The sequence below is a fragment of the Phalacrocorax aristotelis genome, chromosome 1 (genome assembly GCF_949628215.1).
Source record: "Phalacrocorax aristotelis chromosome 1, bGulAri2.1, whole genome shotgun sequence".
Taxonomy (NCBI): Eukaryota; Metazoa; Chordata; class Aves; order Suliformes; family Phalacrocoracidae; genus Phalacrocorax; species Phalacrocorax aristotelis.
In genome coordinates this window covers 150,545,355-150,565,289 of record NC_134276.1, presented here as the reverse complement: position 1 = coordinate 150,565,289, position 19,935 = coordinate 150,545,355, and the positions used below count along the sequence as shown (strand labels likewise).

Sequence of the window (19,935 nt, the reverse complement as noted above, 5' to 3'; positions counted from 1 at the left end):
CATGGTGTTTTGTGAGCTTTCTGAAGGGCAGGCTGCCTGAGGCACACCCCTGCAAGCAGACTCTCTGGGGTTGCAAGGACAACATATGTGTGGGGCTGGTCCACATGGGAAAAAGGGGTTTATGCCTGCCATAGACACTATTCCTTCAGCCTAAGCAGCAGCAGCCCATACAATGAGTATTTTGCTCATTTCACCCTGCCCGTCATGGAGCCACGCTGACCCCAGCCTTCCCAGATTGGGCTCTTCCATGGCATGGACCCTGTCCTGCAAGACTATTGCATTGTGATCAAAAAGTCAAGCCGATCTCTGCTTTTTTACCAGGGTAGAGCCTGAAGAAGCCAGTGGAGCTACCAAAGTACTGCCAGGTCAGCGTGGGATCCCTTTCGAAGTTGTCCACAAAAATAGGATTCAAGGCTTCTGACATGTAAACACCATTCAGGATGTCAGGGTCTGTGGGGAAAAAATAGAAAAATGGAGAAAAAAGTGTGCAAAAGAGGGGAGAACATCCACTACCCCTGATGGAGGAGGGGGATGGGAACAAAGGTAACCCCAGGAGGAATGCAGCCTTGTCCAAAGCTTTGACGTTGGGCAGGGAATTGGATGCATCATTCAAGTAAATCCTGAAGGTCAGGTCACCACTGGCCACTACAGGTGATCTCAGCTTGGTCATACGCTATTATCCCCATTTCTCTTTCCAGCCTTGTCTGCCCTTGGGTGTTAATTTGGTTGGAAGAGGGCTCTGAGAGATCAAGGAAAACCAGCACCGTGCTGGACACAGCTGGCACACCACACAGGCAGGACTCTGCTGCTACCTAAGTGGGGATGTGTGGCTGTTGTAAGGCAACTGCCTAATGTACCACTAAGTGGAACAGCCTTTCTACAAAGTGTTTAAATTTATGCTGCATGTAATTACCTAAGACAGAAGAGCTCCAGGACTTACATGCCATTTCTCTCTCTCTCTCTTTTTTCTGCACAACAGTTCTTTTGTTCTTTGCCTGCCCTTTCTTTCACAAAGCCTGAGCTGTCCTCCCTTGCCCCTGATCTCATCAGAATCAATAGGAAATTGCAGACTTGCAAGAACTCGTAAAAGGCAGCGTATATTTGGTGTCTGTGTTGACTCATTGCCTCAGGAGACCAAACAGAGCAGCAGCAATAGAAACAGGGAATTATAAGAAACTGGTCATTGTAGGATTAACTGCATTAATGTTGAAAGGGATGGAGCTTTGACCTACCACTTCCTGTTTAGTCACTTTACTAAAGGCTGTTTTGGTCAAAATAGGGGAAATATTCAACTGTGACTCTCCAGTGATGAGGCCGAAGTAACTCATGCAGGAAGGGAGCCAGAAGAGCTGTGGAGAGCCAGGCTTGCTGTTGTTTGCAAGAGAGGGAAAGAGTACTGCCAGGCACTGCTCCCAGGCAGAGCCCTGGGCATGGAAGCAGCCTTCCTCCTTCTCCTTCTCCATCTCCTGCTTGTCCTCCAGACATAGCCAGAGCAGCTGGATGATTTATGTCAAGCTGTACAGGCAAGAAATCAGCTAGCTGGGCAGTGCCTCTCTGCTGTTTCTGACAGCGGCCATTTGGCTACTTCTTTCTGTATGCTGCTGTAGGCAGCAGCCTACTCTGTGTAGCTCTGCTGTAGTTACCCACAGCCAACTCTGCTGGTGGCTCTATTGTGAGCAAGATTTTAGTGTCTGGGGCTGTCAGACCAGATGGAATTAATTTAAAACCATGGGAGAAATAGAACTCCCTCTATTGTCCCTCTAAATAACACAGCAGTTGGGAGCACAGTCACCAGCGCCTGCCCCGTCTGGTCCTGAAGATTGTAAATGAGCTCCTTCTATGAGACAAGTAATGGCACTTTTTTTTTCTTGCCAAAACATATGCAAGGGAAAGAGCTGATGGGGAAGCAGGGAAGGAGCCAGTTCAGGCAGCTTTGAATGTTGGCCAAAAAGAGCAGTAAACCTAGGACAATCACAACTGATGTCTCAGCCTGCAGATTTGGTAGTGTGCTGACCAACCTGGAGGCTGACCAATTTCTGGTGTGTAGCTGGAGTGGTGTGAATGTGCAGGGAGAGAGGACATAGTCTGGGCACAGATAAGGCCACATGAGCCTCGGTAGCTCCCTGGGCTCCTGCAGCTGCCAAAGTGCAAAGGCTTGCTGAGTATGGAAAATAGCCCAGAACAGTCATGTCCTAATAGCAGTTGTGAATTACCACCAGTCCGCTACAGATATGGTCACTGGGAGTTAAGGGTGTCCCCTCATAACACAAAGGTACTTGGGGTCTAAATTCTCAGCTGAAATCAAAGAGGTCCTTGACACCTAAAAACCTTGATATATCTGGCCCTTTGTAGAGAGTAACAATTGCCAATAAAGTCACATCACACTTTGTTTCACAGCGTCTTTGGTTGGGTAGATGAACCCTGGGAGACTATACTGCCTGCCTAAGATGGAGGACTGTCCATCATTAGAGCTCTTCCAAGCATAGATTATACCTAAGCCCTGTCACAGTGACAGACTACAGCACAGACATGATCATGCCTTGGGACAGTGCCTTTCCAGCCCTGTTTTCTTTTCTGTCAGTTGTTTCTTTCTATTCCCATCCTTTCTTTCAGTATTACTACTGGTATTTTTCACAACAGCCTACTAGTAGCGAGAAAGTAGAGGCCAGCAGAGGCCATTACCTTTATTGTAGACATTGGTGGGCAGCTGGATATCACTGTATGTTGTGTTCACCAGCAGGTTATTGAAATGCTCATTTGGCTCCAAAATGAATTCGTCTCCAAGCTCCACATAATTGTCATTTTCATCCTTCTCATTAATCAGGAGAGAGTTGTAGTAATCAAACTGTTGATGAAGAAAATGGGAAAGAGAAAGGCAACAAGAGAGAATAAGAAAAGTACCAGTACTGCCTGAAAAAAATACTCTTTAAAAGATAAAAAGGGACATCTGGAGAATTGGGCTTCAAATAGGATCAAGATGAGCAGCAAACAAGAGCCTTTACCAACTGAAATGTGCCAAGCTGCTCCAATAATGCTTTCTGCCCAGTTTCTTATTGTCAGGTGCCCGCGTGACTTAAAGCATGGTCATAACCAGCAGCAGAAGAGCCACCTGAGAGCAAAGGGACGTAGTAGCAGACTCCTGTAGTCCCTCAGAGGTATTTAAGTGACTAGCGGGAGAGGTGGAGAGTCTCACTGGGTCTGGCTCTCGGGTTTGCTCAGGGCATGCCAATGCTGACCTTACTTGCCCTGTCTCTACAGCTATCATTTACTAGAGTTAACTCCTGATGTACATCCAGCCAGGATTATCCCCTCACTCTGTCACTCCATGCAGCAGGCACTCGTCAAGAGCAAAGGATAGAGTAGAAGGAGCTCAAAGACAACACTGTCTTTCCCCTGTGAAGGCCACTGGGGATTTAGCATCTATAGTCACTTTAGTATCTTCAGGACATTCTTCACACTTGGACAACAAATGTTTTTAAGATGTTTTTGATTATCTGAGGGCAGAGATTATTTAAAATTTTTTGTTCAAGCACTAACAATACTCAGGGGATACGAATTGTGTGTGCAAATACAGAGTCATGTACCTCAACTTGCCCATGACCCTTACTGTGAATGCAGCTGACACAAATACTGTGTTCAGTTTTGGGGCCCTCATTACAAGACAGACATTGAGGCATTCACTTCACCAGAAGTAATCCCATAGCTTGGCTACAACCAGCAGTTATTAACAGAAAGACAATTAATCAAATTGCTTGAACAGCACCAGACTTTCACCTAATGGGAAGTCCTGACAAGTGGGCGTCTGCAGGGTAGAGAAAAGACAATGGGAGCTGTTGAGAAAGATGGTGAGAAACTCAGCTCAGCTGTGGGTATTTGTAACAGCATCCTCCTCATTGCTCATACACACTCAATTTTTAGCTCATTTTCCAGTCAAGTAACCCACAAAGCACCAGCTAATTTACACTAACACATCACATAATGACAACGTTTATGTGCAGTAAATGTAATACCATAACACCACACATCTTCCCAAATCCTTCCCCTCCCAGAGCCAAAGGGACTAATCTCCTTGGTGTTACTAGGTTTGGGATCTGCCAAAGGAGTCTCTTACACTAGTTTCTAGACAAGCTGCATGTCATGAAGACAAGGAAAATCCTAGCCTGTCCGGAACCTGAGGTAGCTGGGTGCTGCTAAGTCTGCCTTTTGGCTAGTCTCTCTGAGGATGCGTGTCATATTTTGTCACTGACCAGGACAAACTTACCTCCAGGGAGGAGTTGTACTCATGGTTCAGATCTGCGTCTTCTGCTGCTTCCACCAATCTCTAATAGAAGCACACAGAAAGAAAGATGAGGGTGTGCTGTGGAAAGCCCTCCAGAAGCTCTTCCAGCTGTGTCAACCATTCACACAGTTTGTGAAAAGACACACAACTGCCTCCTTCACCACAACACCGTCTTTCCCTCCTTTTCTGCTGACCTGTCATTCTGTGCTGCAACTTTACAGATTGGAAGGTATATTCACAACTATTTATTGCCAAGTATATTCACTCCTACTTACTCCAGAGTCCCTGCTAAACCCCTGAGCAATCTTAGATATCACAGGACATATACAAAGAGAAACATGTCCATTTAGAGAAACAACAGCCAGAGATTTCATTTCATTTTCCATGAACCCTTCCAAAAAGCCATGGGAAAGGCATTTCAGACCCAGCTTGATGTCAGTATCTCGTCAAAGGAAAAGATGTTGTGGGAGTCTCATCTGGTATTGTTACTGAGACAAAAACCATGACTCGATTTCGTAAAGGGCTCAGCAGTGCTGTGGCCATTTATAAGCTCTTACCATTTATGGAAAGCAATATAATCAACTAGTATTCTCCAATATGATGCTTCAGGGCACTAATTCTCAATTGGTAAAGACTGGGGAGGAATACAGCTGAACATGAACATGTTTTCAGAGACAATCTCAGCAAAACTACTTTTTGGTCCTTCACAAAGGATAAGGCAATCCAGACACTGGAAAGATCTGGCTATGCATTTAATGTTATAGGCCAAAGCTCTGGGTCTAAATATGCCCACATTTCACTTTGAGATTCAAATGATGTGTTTCTGGATGACTTTTCCACATTAGGTGCCTTAAACAGTCAAGGCTCTGTGACTACAGAAATGCGCTTTTCATAGTGAGTAAATGTAAGGGAATATGACAGATCCTTAGGTGCAAGAAGTAAGAGGGGCCATAAGGATTACCTGCTCTGATTTCCAACACAGCAACAGCTAAAGACCTCTGCGACCCTGTCCATGCTTTCCCATGTACACAGCTTGAAATCCAAGCACCTTCCCATCAGCTCATGTTCAGGGGCTGCGGGAACTTCCCTTGAGCCACACACACAGCTGAAACAAGCTACCAGTCTTCAATGGCCCAGAGGTCATTATGCAAGGATGAACTTTATTTTCACTTGCGGAAGGTTTTTTTTCTCTTTAAACAGCTATAGAATCAAACCTCTTTTCTCCTAAAATGGTGTTCATTCCCTCATATTTATTCCTAGACTTTGTTTTTATCTTATTTCCTACTTTAGGCTGAAGGAGAAGCCAGCATTCCCTTGTCTGAACGCCCACGTCCTCCCACCAGTGTCTACTTAAAGCTCAGAGCAAGCCAGCTGCATCAGCAGGCATTTGGTTGGGCAAGGAAGTCCTCATGCAACCTCTGTGCCCACACACTCCTGGTACAGGCGGGACGCCTGAGTCTACTGCTCTGGGGCTGATGGGAGAGGACTTTCTTCCCATAGCCCCTGTGGTCATACCTCAACGGCTTCAACCTTCCTGCGGAGCATGCTTTCCATCTGCTCCGAGAACTTCTTCACCAGCTCCAAGCCGTCCACCTCTTCGATCTTCAGAGTTGGCTCCACATCTTTGTACTTCTACCCAAGGGAAAGCAGGAAATCCTGCTGAGCAGGAGGCTCATAGGGAGAGGGACGAATCTATTATTTATAGCTGGCTATTGTCTTTGGTGGAGAAAGGTGTGTTGAAGGCATTGGTCTAATTTACCACCTTCTCCCATCTTTGCCTTTTTTCCCTTTCACCCCATAATTTGGGCACGTGCAGATCACTGGCCATAACACAAACCATTTTGACTAAGTAAAAGCAACTTATATAATTGTGAGCTTGTGGCTGTTGAAAACAGCAACGTACCTGAAGCTGTTGGTGCTTGAAAATAAGGGAGAGAAGAAGGCCGACTTCTGAAAACCTAAAATACACATTGTGCTTATATCCATAATAGCATATGAGAAAAAACTTCTTTACTGTGAGGGTGACAGAGCAGTGGCACAGGGAGGCTGTGGAGTCTCCTTCCCTGGAGGCATTCAAAACCCGCCTGGATGCGTTCCTGTGCCCCCTGCTCTAGGTGTCCCTGCTCAAGCAGGGGGGTTGGACAAGATGATCTCCAGAGGTCTCTTCCAACCCCCACCATTCTGTGATTCTGTGCATCACATACCTGAAATTTACTTAAGACACAGGGATGGGCAGGGCAACGGAGCTGTATGCTGTCATTACGTTGCCTCCTATGCCATATGTGCTCTGGGGCACTAGTGGGAGAGATGTCATTCTAGTGCATGTCCTGTCCTCCCACAGCACCATCATATCTGTAGGGTAACTTGTCAGGTCTGCAGGGAGAAGGGTCTGCTCAGTGCTTAGGCGGGAGACTGCCAAGCAAAGGTCAGCAAGACATTTATGATGCTACTTATTCAGCACGCACGAGCAGCCTTTGGGCCAAGAGCTGCACAGAGGCAATTCCCAGAAACTAGGAATTACGAGCATGGCTACTTAGTGCTGCCTCCACTGGGAGAGATGCTGTAATGAGGAGGATCTGGGTCTGACAGCTTTAGAGATAACCAGTTTCTTCTGTCCATGTTTCATACAATCTAGGCATTAAAAACCCGAGAGTACTCTCAAACTGGGTAATTGTAATCTGTCTCCCTAAATCTGCCCTTTCAAGACTGGATACAATGGCCTTTATTTCTCCTTTTCAAAAAAATCCCAAAGCTAACAGAGATAGGCAGAAAGAAAGAGTTAAAAAAAAAACTTGTAAAAGGACAAAATATGATTAACCTATTTCAGAAAAAACAGAGCCTTATCTCCACAGCAGTGAGAGTGTTTTGTGGAAGTGCGAAGGCAACAGATTGAATTTTCTTGGTCCCTCATCATTATTTCTCTCTGCAGTGTACTCACATCCCCTCCATCTTCACATTGCATTAGCACCAGAGCAGCATTCTCAGCCAGGGCTGGACTTCTTGCGCTGGTACGAACTGATGTGGTGAAAATGGTAAGGGGATGGCAGGAGCTTTAAGTGACACTTTTGATTTAGAAGAAAGTATAGGCAGGAGGACTTCACATGTCTTTAGGGTGAGCAAGTAGAGCTCCTTTTGTTCAAGAAGTCATTGACCATCCGGGAGAGTGGCTGAGCACAGGCAGAGTAAGAAATGCCTTGAGGATGGGGCAGGCTGAGGAGGTCAGACAGAAATAGCAGCAGCATCCAGCCTGCAGCAGGCATGGCGGGGAAGCTGCTTGCTCTGCCTGACGTGATTAACAGCAAGGGTTTTACTGGATTAAAAATGCCAGGCCTCGCATCCCCTCTGCTGCGGTTGGGTAGCAGGGGCGGGTGGGGGAGGCGGAGGACGGGTTGAGCACGAAGGTTAGTGTAACCATGCTGCCAAAAGAGGGATGTGCAACAACAACCCCCTGACTGAGATCCTTGGCTGCTGACGAGACCGCAGCACACATCCCAGCTGGTGCCTCTCCCATTTAGCTCCATGTCATGGTTTCATCAGGAGGGAAGTGATCTCTGCCAGGCTAGGCTTTAATCAGGCCCTCCTCGGGGGGAGGAGGGTAATCTCTCCTGGGAAAGCTAGCAAAGGGGGGGACCACACCAGCACAGGCAAGCACGCGCTTTAGAAAGTGACCTGCCGTCGGTTACCTTGGGTCATATCTTGAATTAAAAAGAATAGGGCTCTTTATCTCTCAATTATTTTTTAATGTGCTTTTGACACATTGACAAGTAGATGTCATTAGGGTAAAAGAAATCATGAGCAGTCAAGAGAAGTCTGCTAACACCATACATACACATATCTCAGTCCTGGGAACTAGCCAGAGCTTGGAAGACAAAGAAAAAAAACCAAAAATCTTTCTGCAAAGATTCAGTTGGCTGTGAGAAATACACCAGGTTTGAGCTCAGATCCCCTTTGAGCTTTTTTTCTACAGCTGATCCAGCAAACCATTTTGCATCTGTAATTCCTGTTACTAAAATCTCCTGCTATTAATGTATATTCACTGCAAGAATTCCCAAAGGTGGGCAACAGAGCAGTACCTATGATTTCAATACTGTTACCAGATACCATGGCTGAAAGTACGCAGCGGATGTCAACACAGATGCTTGTAGCTGACCCATATAAACCTGCACAACCCGAGTTTAGGGTTCAAGTTATCAGATCATTATAATTTATGGAACAGGAATCAGCTACAGGCTTGGGAGAACGGGCTGAAAGGATCTGACATTGAAAAAGGGCCAAAAAGTTAACTCTGATCTAACAGAAAATCTTTCCATATTCATCTAGTACTTAGTATTCCCTTAAAGCAGCAGGAGCAATTCATTAAGATTCTCCTTCTGCAGCGATGGGGGTGGTGATTTAGAAGTGGAAAATCTAGGATTCAGTATCCCAAGCTTTATCTGTGAACAGAGAGATGTCACCAAATATACTTTCTTGTTTCCACCTCCATGAAATTTAGCCCACTGAAGTACACAGCATTGCGTTACTCACTGCTAGTGAAACTATACTAAAATGTCTTGACTGAACTTCTTTAATTTGTCTGTTCTTTGCCATGTAGTTATTTGTAGTGCTTTCTAGTAATTACGTAGCTGGAGCCAAGCCCTGCTGTCCTTTCTCAGTTCTATCCACCAGGAAGCAGAAGGTAATTCTCAGAAATGCTTATAATACATCATTAACATAGTAGAAGAAAAATTAAGTTTTGGGTCTGCTGAAGCTGATGGTGTTTCTGTCACCCAGAGGCAAGCCCCGAGAAGGCCAGAACCACCATGGTGTGCTCCTGGGGTGGCTGCAGTCAGTGGCCCCAGGCCACTGGTCACTGCCTGGCCAACTGCAGCAGCAGCGCTGGGGCAAACAGACCTAATGAGCCACGGGTTCAAGCTTTCTGTTCCTTAGCTCTGGGAGATGGTACTGCCCCCCTCCTCCTAAGCCTTTCACTTTGCCTCTTTGCTCTGGCTGTATCAACCTCAGCTGTCCTAGAGCCTGACCATCATTTTAATAGATCCATCATCCCTGAGCCAGGCTGATACGCCAGACAAATGCACAAGCTTATCTTAACCTCCACTGCATAACGGTCAAGAGAATCAATGAATGCTTCAGCCATCAAACCAAAGCCACTTTTCAGCTTTTGCTACCTCTGTAAGGTTTAATTTGATGATATCTCGATTGCTGGGGGCAGAGAGTGACCTAGGGGCTTTCTCAGAGCTCCCTGATCCAGGGTGAAATCCTGCCTTTCTGGATTCACAAGATGTCACTTGTTCACCAGGTCTCTGGGAAGAGTAAAGCCTGGTAAGAAATTGACCATTTGGGTCAACAACGTGATATTAGGGTTCTTATGAGGGAAACAAACAAACAAACAAAAAAACCCAAATAAATCCAAACAAACTCAAAGCCACAAAAGGAAGTTTATGCTAAATATTAAAGAGAATGTTTACATGCAAAACATTCGGTAACTGAAAAGTTAAGGCTCTCAAAGCAACAGTAAGCTAGTTACTTCAAGCCTATTTGGCACAAGGGAGACATGAAGTCAAATTTGAAAGGTGCTGTTATCTCTCAGTTTGTATCTCCTCAAAGGTAAAACGCCCATTGACTTAAACAAGCACTAAGGAAAGAATTGTCTGGGCCTCTACACTGTGCTCCCACCCTTCTGCTGGTTTGTGTATACTTACGCACACAGAGAAATATTTCAAGTGAAAAAGAGCCAATGGCCCAAAAAACAGAAAGGTGCCTGGGGAGCACATGTGTTTGGATTTCCAGACTTGGTATATTTGGCTCCCCAGGCCTGACTTGCCCACGGTCTGGACCTGTGCGGTGATCTACATGAAGCCATTCAGGGTCTGCCAAGGTGCATCTCACGGGGCATGAAAATGTTGCCTATCAGTAAAAGATTTGTCTGTATCTGCCTGAAGCTGTCCTCCTGCAGTGCTGTGTCAGCGATGCAGAGGGAGACCTCCAGGATGCTCCCTGCATTGAAATGCTGATTTGTGAGAAGGTGTTTGAACCAGTGCTTGCTAAAGAAATGAAGGCTGAAAGAAGGACTGAAGAAGTGGCTGCTGGCCGGTAATGAAGGAGCTCAAGGAGTGAGACTTGAGGGGTGAAAGGTAAGCCTGAGCTGTTTAAACTGCTTAAGTAAAATTAGGGTAGGGCAGGGCAGGACATGCATTTAGGAGATGACTCTGCTGAAGTGTTAACCAGAGCAAGGCTGGATCAAGCTCATCTGTACCCCCTGCTGGAAGCAGTGGCAGTGACTCACTGAAGGATGTTTTCCTTCTGACTCATGGGTGACAGTGAGTCCTGCTCAGGGGTGTCCAGAGACTCTGCAAGGCACAATCTGTCTGTGCTGCATCCAGGCCCCAATATATGCAAGAGCAAACCAGATACCTTCCTCTCTCAAAGAACAAAACCATGTGGATGTGGACTGGGGCAGGCATGTAAGATCATTTTATAAGGTGGTCTGAGAGAACACAAGGGAAATATAGCTCTGCCTTGACTTCCCTTGACGTGAATGCTAGGTCGGATTTGGTTACATTCATGCTTCTTTGTCATCAGAACTTAGTTTTCTTTGCTTCCAGTGAATTACACCAAAACCTCATAGAGTTGTGAATTTTTGTTCATAATCTGGTTGCCATGACTATAATTTTCAGTGCTGCTATAGTAGCATCTAGAGGTCTCATATAACCCCTACCTGAAAAAGATAAAGATCCCAAGAGTCAAAACATATAGTGTGGACAGAAGGAGGTGAAATGACCTGGTGCAACATCTCCAGACAGCCAACACAGCACAGCTGTCTTGATACCCACCTGAGTGCTGCATCTGCCATCCTTGGCCTCCACTATTAGCTTTTGTGACACTGCTCTTTTCAAGCTAAACCCTGTTCTGCTTAGCCCTACCAATTTTTGGACCTTAAGGAGTGCGAATCCCCTTGATCTGTTAGTAGAAATAGCCACAGGAGCGGCACACATTGGCTGTGTTGAAGCAGTAAGAAGACGTAACTGCTGCAGTATTTCTTCAGACAATAAGGTGACACCCATAGCATCTTACAGAAAAAGCTGGTAGCTGCAGATTTCCTGTTGGACAGCAGATACCTATACAGCATTGGACACATACCTGACTATCAAATAACCCCAATCTGTATCTCCTGCCCACTGGAGCCCCAGCAGCCACCAGAGATGCTCTAGCATGTCACTTTACCTCTGGCATCACCATCTGGGGACCCCATAGAAGAACAGGCAATGCAGAAGCATCATCAAAACTGCTAAAAGCCAAACTATTGCCTGTATTGATATCACACCACAGCTGTCTCATGATTAGGGCATGAGGTACCTATACCAGTGCTGACACTTCATTGCATGGGGGCACATTCCTCCTAAGAACAGCTGATGGTCAGTATTGACTTTGTCATGGACGCTAAAGGCCTTTCTTGGCCAAGCCTAGCAAAGGTGATGCTGCAGGAGATGCTCTTTCCAGACAGAAAGCAGCACTATGGGGACAGGGGAAGCAAAGGCAAGTCAAATGATATCCAGATCCCTTTTTGCACTGGGATATGGGTGTTATTACTAGTCAGAAGACAGAGATTAGACACCTAAGAGGCAATGTACGGCTTGCGTTGAAGATGAGAATCAGAGAAAGAGTAAAGAAAAGGAACTGGACAGCCACATGAGGTAGAGATGGGACTGCACCCCCCTTAGCAGCCACCAGGAGCCCTGAGCAGCACTTGGGAGGTGCTGACCCATACAGCCCTGCTGCTGCTGCAATGCAGAGTTCACCAAGCCTGAAAGAGGAGCAGCCTTTCACCCCTGACTTCAGGAATCAAAGGTAACACGGCAACTTCTCTACAGCTGCAGGTGGGAACATTTATTTAAAGCCCCTGGAGCTACACCTTTTAATGCTGCAGGGTTTAGTGCAGCTGTGCCTGTTGTTCGGTGACTGAGCCAGGCATGCGGCAGAGCTCTGTACCCCTGGAAGATCATGGCTTCCAGGGCACCTGCCTCAGAGACCCTGTCCAAAGCAGAGTTTTAAAGGCACAATTCAAAGAATTGATAAATGACTAGAGGAAGACAGATGAGGAAGCAGAAATAAACAAGAGTGCCAGCTGGAGAGCTGCAGGAGGGGACAATGGGGTGATGATGAGCAGGTGATTGATGAACAGGAGGAGAGGAATTGATATGCATTTAGGAAGGGAGGAGTGAAGTGCTGCTATAGAAGGTCATGAAATGACCATCAGAGGGAAAACATGAGGAATACTGTTAAAAAGTGTTTTTAAAAAATGGGACAATTTAGGTGGTGTTTGGCCATGGCTAATGAAAGCAGGAAAGGTATTAGTTGGATTCCCCTCTCTGGTTCATGGAGAACAGCCACAGGGCATCGCTCTGTTCGTATGCATATGAACCTGCATGGTTTTGAAAGTTAGCTGGAGACCTCTGTGTTTTGCTTTCTTCCATGCCGGGGGGAAAACCTTGGAGGGCTACATGAGGAGTTAATGTGAAGCCAAGTAAAGCTTTACAGCTTTTGCTTACCTTCTGCAACAGGAGGGAGCCTGAATACTTAGTCGCAATGGAGTACAGCTCCCCACCAAAGGCATCTGCCCAAGACTTCACCCTAAAAAGAAGAAAAAGGGAAAATCAGTGTTACTAATTCAAAGTCAGTAGAACTGCTTACTTCTTCAAACAAGGAAAACTCCATCTTTGTGAGTACAAACACCCCACCCCCCGCCCCCATATTTCTCTAAGCCCCTATAGTGACAATGACAATGCTTTCTCCCCAGAGCACTAGCCAGACAAGCAGTGAGGCAGGAGACAAGCACTGCTTTTGGACATTATACCCAGGACATCACTCAGAAAGGAGAAACGCTGAGTTCTGCTGGCCTTGGTCACTATGTTTTGACTGAGAGTGGAACTTGTGTTGCCTAATTTTAGAGGTATGAAAGTTGTACATTTGGTCTTATGTGTTATCTGGTTTCCTCTGTTGTTAGTAAAGTGAAATAAAGAGCTCTGCAGACACCTATTTGTCTTCACTGATTGCAGACGGAGCCTGGGGTGAAGGGCTAGACACCTAATGTCAAGACTGCTGAAGAGAAATAAGTGTCAGACCTGAAAGAAGCTGTCAAGATTCACCCCTTGGATTCAGTTCCTAGAGCTGCGTGGGGCAGAGACTAGCAAGCCAGATGAATTCACCACTCTCAGTGGAGATAGTACGGCTTGATAATGCCAGAGTAGATTATGCACCTCATCATTGTAAAACAGTACTCGCATTTGTGCCATCCTGTAAATAACTGACGATAGCAATACCACATGGAGAACATAAGGATGTTGAAGAGCAGCCTGCACGCCGAGCCATCCAAATCAAAATAGATAGCTCTTGTAATTGACAGAGCACTTCATCAGAAATCTGTTACATGAATCACATTAGGCAGTTCCACCTACATGCAGTTCCTTCAACAAGGATTCACTTAGGAGAGATTTATTTAATGGAATAAATGGCTTTCTCCACTTACCAGAATACACTACTTATTTATGGGGTATAGAGTGTTATCTATGGCATCCAGTAAATTTCTTCTAGTCCTAAGCTGACTTTAACCTCAGGGCCTGATTTCCTTGTGCATTGCACCACTTCCATGGCAGAATAATATGCCAACATAGTGATGAGCTCTGGAGTAAAGCCAATGCAGCAATGGTAGAATAATCATAAGAGCTAACTTTAGCCTAGGAAAGCCTGTTTAGGCTTCCCTCTTCCAAATAGAGGCAGATAGGCAGCTATAAGGGATGGTAGGGAGCATACATAAGGCTCCTGCTCTGAACTACACCTCTCTCCACTGCCTATAAAAGGAATATAATGAGAGAGTGGGTGCCTTTTTTAATCACTCCTTAATTGGCAATGAAGTGTTCCTTTCTAATCACTATGATCTAGCACCAGCTGAAGTCAATAAGAACACGACTTCTTTTTTTCCCTTTTTTTTTTTTGACATTTTGCTCTGCATCTTATTTTGACAGCCAGAGCTTTTATCTCTTCCTTTCATTCTTAGAGAAAAAAGAATATGAGTATTTCCTAGGAGACCTGGATTTATTGCCCCATATCAGAGTTATTCTAGCAAGCCTAGAATAAAAGAGGAAACCAGAAACAGGGACCCCTTGCATGCATTCCTGTCTGTTGTAGTGACTATACACATTGCCTGAGGTATGAGGATCTCTGAATCAACATTTAAGTCGATGCCCATCTGCTGCTGCTGGTTTTTTAACTTTTATGTATGAGATGTTTTGTGCTGATATTAACCAATATTCTCCAGTCTCCTTATCTTTTACTGTGGAAAGCGAGAACCTAAACATGAAGTTTGGGATGATAGTAATTTTAACAGGGAGGTTTATTTTCACCCTGTTTCCTCCCTAAAAAATGAGGTGCATGTCACCCTAGTCTTTGTTTTGTGTCGTGTCTGTGACCACGCGTCTGCCCCTGTTCCTTCCAGCCCTCATCATTTTTCAACCCAGCAGGGTGGAAGAGTCTGGGATTTTAACTTCTGACTAGTGGCTGTGGTTGGGCAGCTTCAGCAAAAAGATAATATTATTGAGGTAAAAGTTCTGCAGTATGAGCTTAGCAATGGTCAGCCACAGACACAATTTCACAGCAGACCAGCCCTGTTGCTCATGGATCTGCTTGTTTGTGAAGCCCTGAAGACCATCGTGACTTGGGATTCTCCGCTTTCATAAAAACAGGAAAAGGGAAGGTCAGTTTTCAGCCTTTGAGGATGTGGCAAAAGAAGCCTTCCAGTAACAGCAGAACTTGAGGTTAAAAAGGTCAGGATTTGTGTAATTTCATTATTTCTATGTAGGTGCCCTAAGTGTCAGATGCTTAGCCGGGGAGGGTTCTCCCAGCCTGCCTGAGACAGCAGCCCCACAGCCACTTCTGAGCTCCAATTTGGGGGCTCCTATTTCTGCTGATCTCAAAGTAGCTCCCCAAGGCACCACGCTGCAAAACCTACTTGCCCTGGGAGAGGTAAAGGGCCCAGCAAGGAGGAGAAGAGGAAGGAGGCACAAAGGCAGGGGCGAGCAGAGAAAGGGCCAGAGACCAGCAGCTTTGGAGGGCTGGTTGGAAGATTAGGAGGCACAGAGGAATGAGAGAGCACAGAGGTCCCAAATCCCTGTGTGACAGGGCTGAAGAGTGGGTAATTAAAAATATATGGTGGCATTTCATGGAAGTTGAAAAGGAGGCAAGTGAAGAGGCAGAAATACACTGGCATTTACATATTTAAAAGATAATCATTTGTCAGGGAAGGGAGTGACCTTGGAGTACTAAGAAATTAAGAGCAGCCTGCTGAATTTAAATAGGTTTCTTTATTTTTTTCATAAATAAGTGAGAGAAAAGGTGACTCTAAAATTCATCAGGTTGGAGAGAAATCTAATCTAAGGCTGCTGGCTCTGTGAACTCGGTAGCAGATATACAGAGGTGGTAGAGGCAGCCTAAAGAGGCCATAACAGGTTGATCTTCACCTCTGCCACCAGCATTTCCTGATGTTTCTGTTACCCCAAGAAGCAAAGGCTGAGTAGCCATCCCCAAATCCTCACCATCCTCACAGCTACAAGCACTCCTGATGAGCAGAGTGGTGGCCAGGAGGAAAGAGGACATGGTTTCCGTGCTGAGCTGCACCCCAGACACATTGCTAGCAACTGACGGAGCAGATCTTTTGCACGGCTGGAGTTAAAGCTGAGTGAGCTTTACAAAGATGTGACTAAGCTGGCAATGAACCGAGCACGGTGCCAGAAAGCCAGGCATGTCTTGGGGAGCAGCACAGGCTGACTTAGCCTTGTAATTGAACCCAGCTGGTGTTTAAAAGCCCCTGGTTTTGTGTCCCCAAAATGTCCCTGTGTAATCTATGGAGCAGGTCCATTTTCTGCTGATTTACTCCCTTTGGTCCTCTGGCCAATTGTTCTTCCACTAAAATTCCATTTGAAAAGGGCAACTTTTTTGTTTTAGCTGAATTCCTGAGTGGATTTGAAACAACAGGGATTAATTCAGCTGTTGTTCTGGTTTCAGTACCAGAGAAGAAACGCTCCTTTTCTATTGTTTATTCTTCATTCTTGTAGATAAATAAGTTCCAAATTGTGCAAAGTGATGTAACTCTTTTCTCAATAGTAAAGGGCTATCACATTATAACCAAACACATCAGAAAAGGATTTGATCAGAGATTGTCTGCCTGTAATCCCTGCACTTGTATTCTGTGGAGAAAACAGCAGAAAGGGTGGGCTGGCTTCTTAATGCCACAGATTTCAAGGCCAAAAAGTATTTCTATGCAGCATTTACCCTGGGCATGGAAAATCGATTTTTATTTTGAACAGTTTGAAATTACCAGAAGTTGGATTTTATTCTGTGTAACCTCTGCATCCTTTTTGTGAAACCCAAGTCAGAAGCACTTTGCTGAGGAAGGGCTTGATAGTGCAGCTGAGAATAAAGCTGGTGACAAAGTTTCCTGAGACTCCCTCAGATAAATTTGGTGCAAGTCTTGGGAATCACATGGGCTGTATTGAGCACACCTGTGACCATCTTATTGGCAATTTTTGAATACAAAAAAATTTCTCAATCTCAGGAAAGGGCTTGAGCTGACTTCGGTCAGTTTATTGGACATATCTCCTCCTGAAACCGGATGGGAGTGTTGTCTTCTCTCCAGACCAGTCCACTGTCCTGCACAGACAGATCCACCCCGGCTCCAGAGAAGCTGCCTCACAACAACTTTTACCAACCGTGGTGCCGACATTTTCAATCCTTAAAGGATTTAACTTGCCTAAATCAGCTTAACAAGGTGAAATTTTTATAAACTGGGTTTGCTGAGAGCTGTTAGCCTCCTGGCGGGCTGCTGGGGCAGGCTGCGCTGCTGGTGAGAAGCCTTCCAGCGGTGACTGTGCCAGTGTTACCTCTTGGGCCCACCAACAAGCATGTGGGTGTGGGTGCTCTGCAAACCCACATCCAAAAAGGCACGTCAAGATTCCCTGCATGTGCACTAGCACCCAGACCCAACAGGAAGCATGGCTGTTTATGCTTTGTATTGCAGCTCAGCTTTTCATTCCTATGCTCCAGAGCTCTGGGAAGGGCTATTATGCCCTTTGTGGTAAGGTGGAGCAGGAACAAGTAAGAAAAGGTGCTGTGGCTTATTTAGCCTCCCCCCACTGACACCCTCTGACATCCACACACATAAACAAACATGCATGTGTGTATTACCCAGGCTGCATATGTGTGCATGAAGGCTTTTTTCATCCATCAGTGTACCAGACCAGCACAAGGAATCAGAGCTTTGGAGCTGCAAACCTTGCATTGCGCGATCTGGATCTCGTGTGTGTTGAAGACATGCATCTTTGCTCAAACACCCCATGCGTATGCCTCCCACGCCAGATCCTGACCAGTGGTATGCATCCCCAGGGTGTTCCCAGTGGGGTACAAACCAGCAGCGTCTGCTGGAACCGCCCTGCTAAACTGGGGAGCTGCTAAACTGGGGTCACTGATGTCTGCCTCCATGACTGAATCTCCACAAGCTGCAAAAATGGTGGGATTTTATGAATGTGTCTTTAAACTGGTCTTGCCTTCTGCTGCCCAGTGCATTAAGCAGAGCATTAATAAATGTCAAAATGCTTAACTAAAGCAGATGAGTGTCATTGCTCTGATTGGCAAACAGGGAAAATGAGGCATTGCGTCCGCACTAGATCTGGGAGCTCAATTTATGGCTCCCACGCCCAAGCCCTCTCCCAGAAGCCATCACCACCATCAAAAGGAAACGGCACCCCCCTGCAGTGGTGTGCCCTGCCAGAGGAACCCGCGCTCACAGTGCCAGCCACCGTGGGGAGGCACTCCCACCCGCTGCCTGTGCCCACGGCATTGTCCACTCCATGCCAGAAACGCCCCACGCCAGAAAAAGGGAAACACTTACGTCTCCAGTGGGATCTTTGTCTGGGCCCTGGCGGAGGGCAGGAGGCAGAAGAGCCAGAGCGTCATCCACGGGATGGCACAGGGCCCCATCCTCCACACGCCAACCATCAGCAAGGGGACTGGCTGGCGGGATGCAGGGGTTCCCCGCCCTTCCTGCTGCCCCGAGGGGGTTCCCACATGGCCCCCGCCATGCTGCCAGGCTGGGTGCCCTGCTGCTGCGGGGCCGAGCCCCGGGGTGACCCTGGCTGCCTCCTCCTGGGGGACGTCGCTCCTGCTGCCAGGTGCTGTTAGGGATCTCTGGTGCCGGGTGGGTGGCCAAAAACCCACTGGGGACCCTCGTTGGCAGGCACCCGTGGGTACGATGTGTCTCCGTGCCCTGGGGTGCAGCCGTGCCGGGAGGGAGCTCCACACCAGGAGCTGCAGTAGCTACGTAATCCCCTGCCAGCCCCTTAATCCCCTCGCTGAGCAGCAGCAGCCACAGATTTAGGGAAGTGGAGTGGCATAAAATCACGCAGGATTACTCTGATTCCTGAAGACGGGTCTCGGCTTCTCCAGCTGGAGGTCAGGCTGTGCCTGCTTTAAAGGGGTCACACCCACACCTCCCCAGAAAACCCTGACCTTTGATCTCTGTCACTCAGGCCTCCCTGTTGCACTGCAGGATGCTGGCAGGTCACCCTGGCACCATCCCTTCCCCCCAGGGTTGGGACTGGGAGCATGAGGCACGTGGCAGGTTCCTGCAGGCACCAGTAGGTTCATGCCGTGCCACCACCTGGGGCTGAGGTTTGCAGAGGTCTAATGAGGCCGGGCAGAGATGGCACCTTGGCAGCATCCAGTGCAGGTTCTGCCGAGGTCCTCCTCCTCCAAGCCATGTCCGATGCCCTCACACAGGCGAGGGGAGAGAAAATGGGCAGTGGGAAGCTAAAATGGCATGAAAAAAAGGACTCTGCTGGCTAACTGATCACCTCCTAATGTGAGAGATTATTTATTAATAGTCAAACCCCTCTGTTGGGGCAACATTCAATAGAGATTGCCATCCCCTCATCTGTGTCTGGAGACTGATGAATCCAAGGAACCCAATGGCTGAACTTGATGAATAACAGCAAGTAGCAAACTGCATGCTCAGATGAGGGGCATGCTATATAAGCTCATTATTGTTATGAGAAGTATGAATTATAAATAACTATAGATAATGGCAGCAGAACGATTATAAATGACTGGAGTGACCTGTTGAACAGCTTGACTCTATGGCTATGGATTAACCCGTTTATTAGAGTACCTTCCAATGATCCTTTGTACCTTTACAAATGGCTTATTTAATATAAACTACAAAGCCACGCTAGATCGTTAGGTTACTTGTAAGGATGTGGAGGGGGGAAACTGGCTGTCAGAGCACTGAAGTAAAACTAAGGCATGTATTACAGATGTACTACTGGGTGCAGCACTGGTGCAGCACATTAAATGGGATAATAGAAACGGCAGAGGAAATATAGAGAAGGGAATAAAACCGTGAAACATGGAATAGAGGTTAAATTGTATGATGAAGAGGCTGAAAGTCCAGCATGAGCAATTAAGTAATTACAGGAATAACTCACCTCAGGAAAGGATGGTTTCATCATTTATTATAATCCTTACTCCACACTGAGCATCTTTTTTAAAGTTACCATCTTCTTCAAGCAGAGTTTGTGGGCCTGGAGGGCAGAAATTCCCAGATGATATTCTTA

The 19,935-nt window shown here is 46.5% G+C and overlaps 1 protein-coding gene across 1 annotated transcript in view; it reads right to left on the bottom strand.

Annotated features, from left to right (window-relative positions):
- CACNA2D4 (calcium voltage-gated channel auxiliary subunit alpha2delta 4) overlaps positions 1 to 18,322 on the bottom strand; it is a 132,844-nt gene extending 114,522 nt beyond the window's left edge. The window contains exons 1-6 of the mRNA XM_075115745.1: positions 18,216 to 18,322; positions 12,826 to 12,907; positions 5,795 to 5,911; positions 4,262 to 4,321; positions 2,683 to 2,845; positions 319 to 450 (exon numbers count right to left, since the gene is read on the bottom strand). Of these exons, the coding sequence (XP_074971846.1) occupies positions 319 to 450; positions 2,683 to 2,845; positions 4,262 to 4,321; positions 5,795 to 5,911; positions 12,826 to 12,907; positions 18,216 to 18,322 (661 nt within the window). The remainder of the gene's footprint in view (positions 1 to 318; positions 451 to 2,682; positions 2,846 to 4,261; positions 4,322 to 5,794; positions 5,912 to 12,825; positions 12,908 to 18,215) is intronic.
- Between the last annotated feature and the right edge of the window lie 1,613 nt (positions 18,323 to 19,935).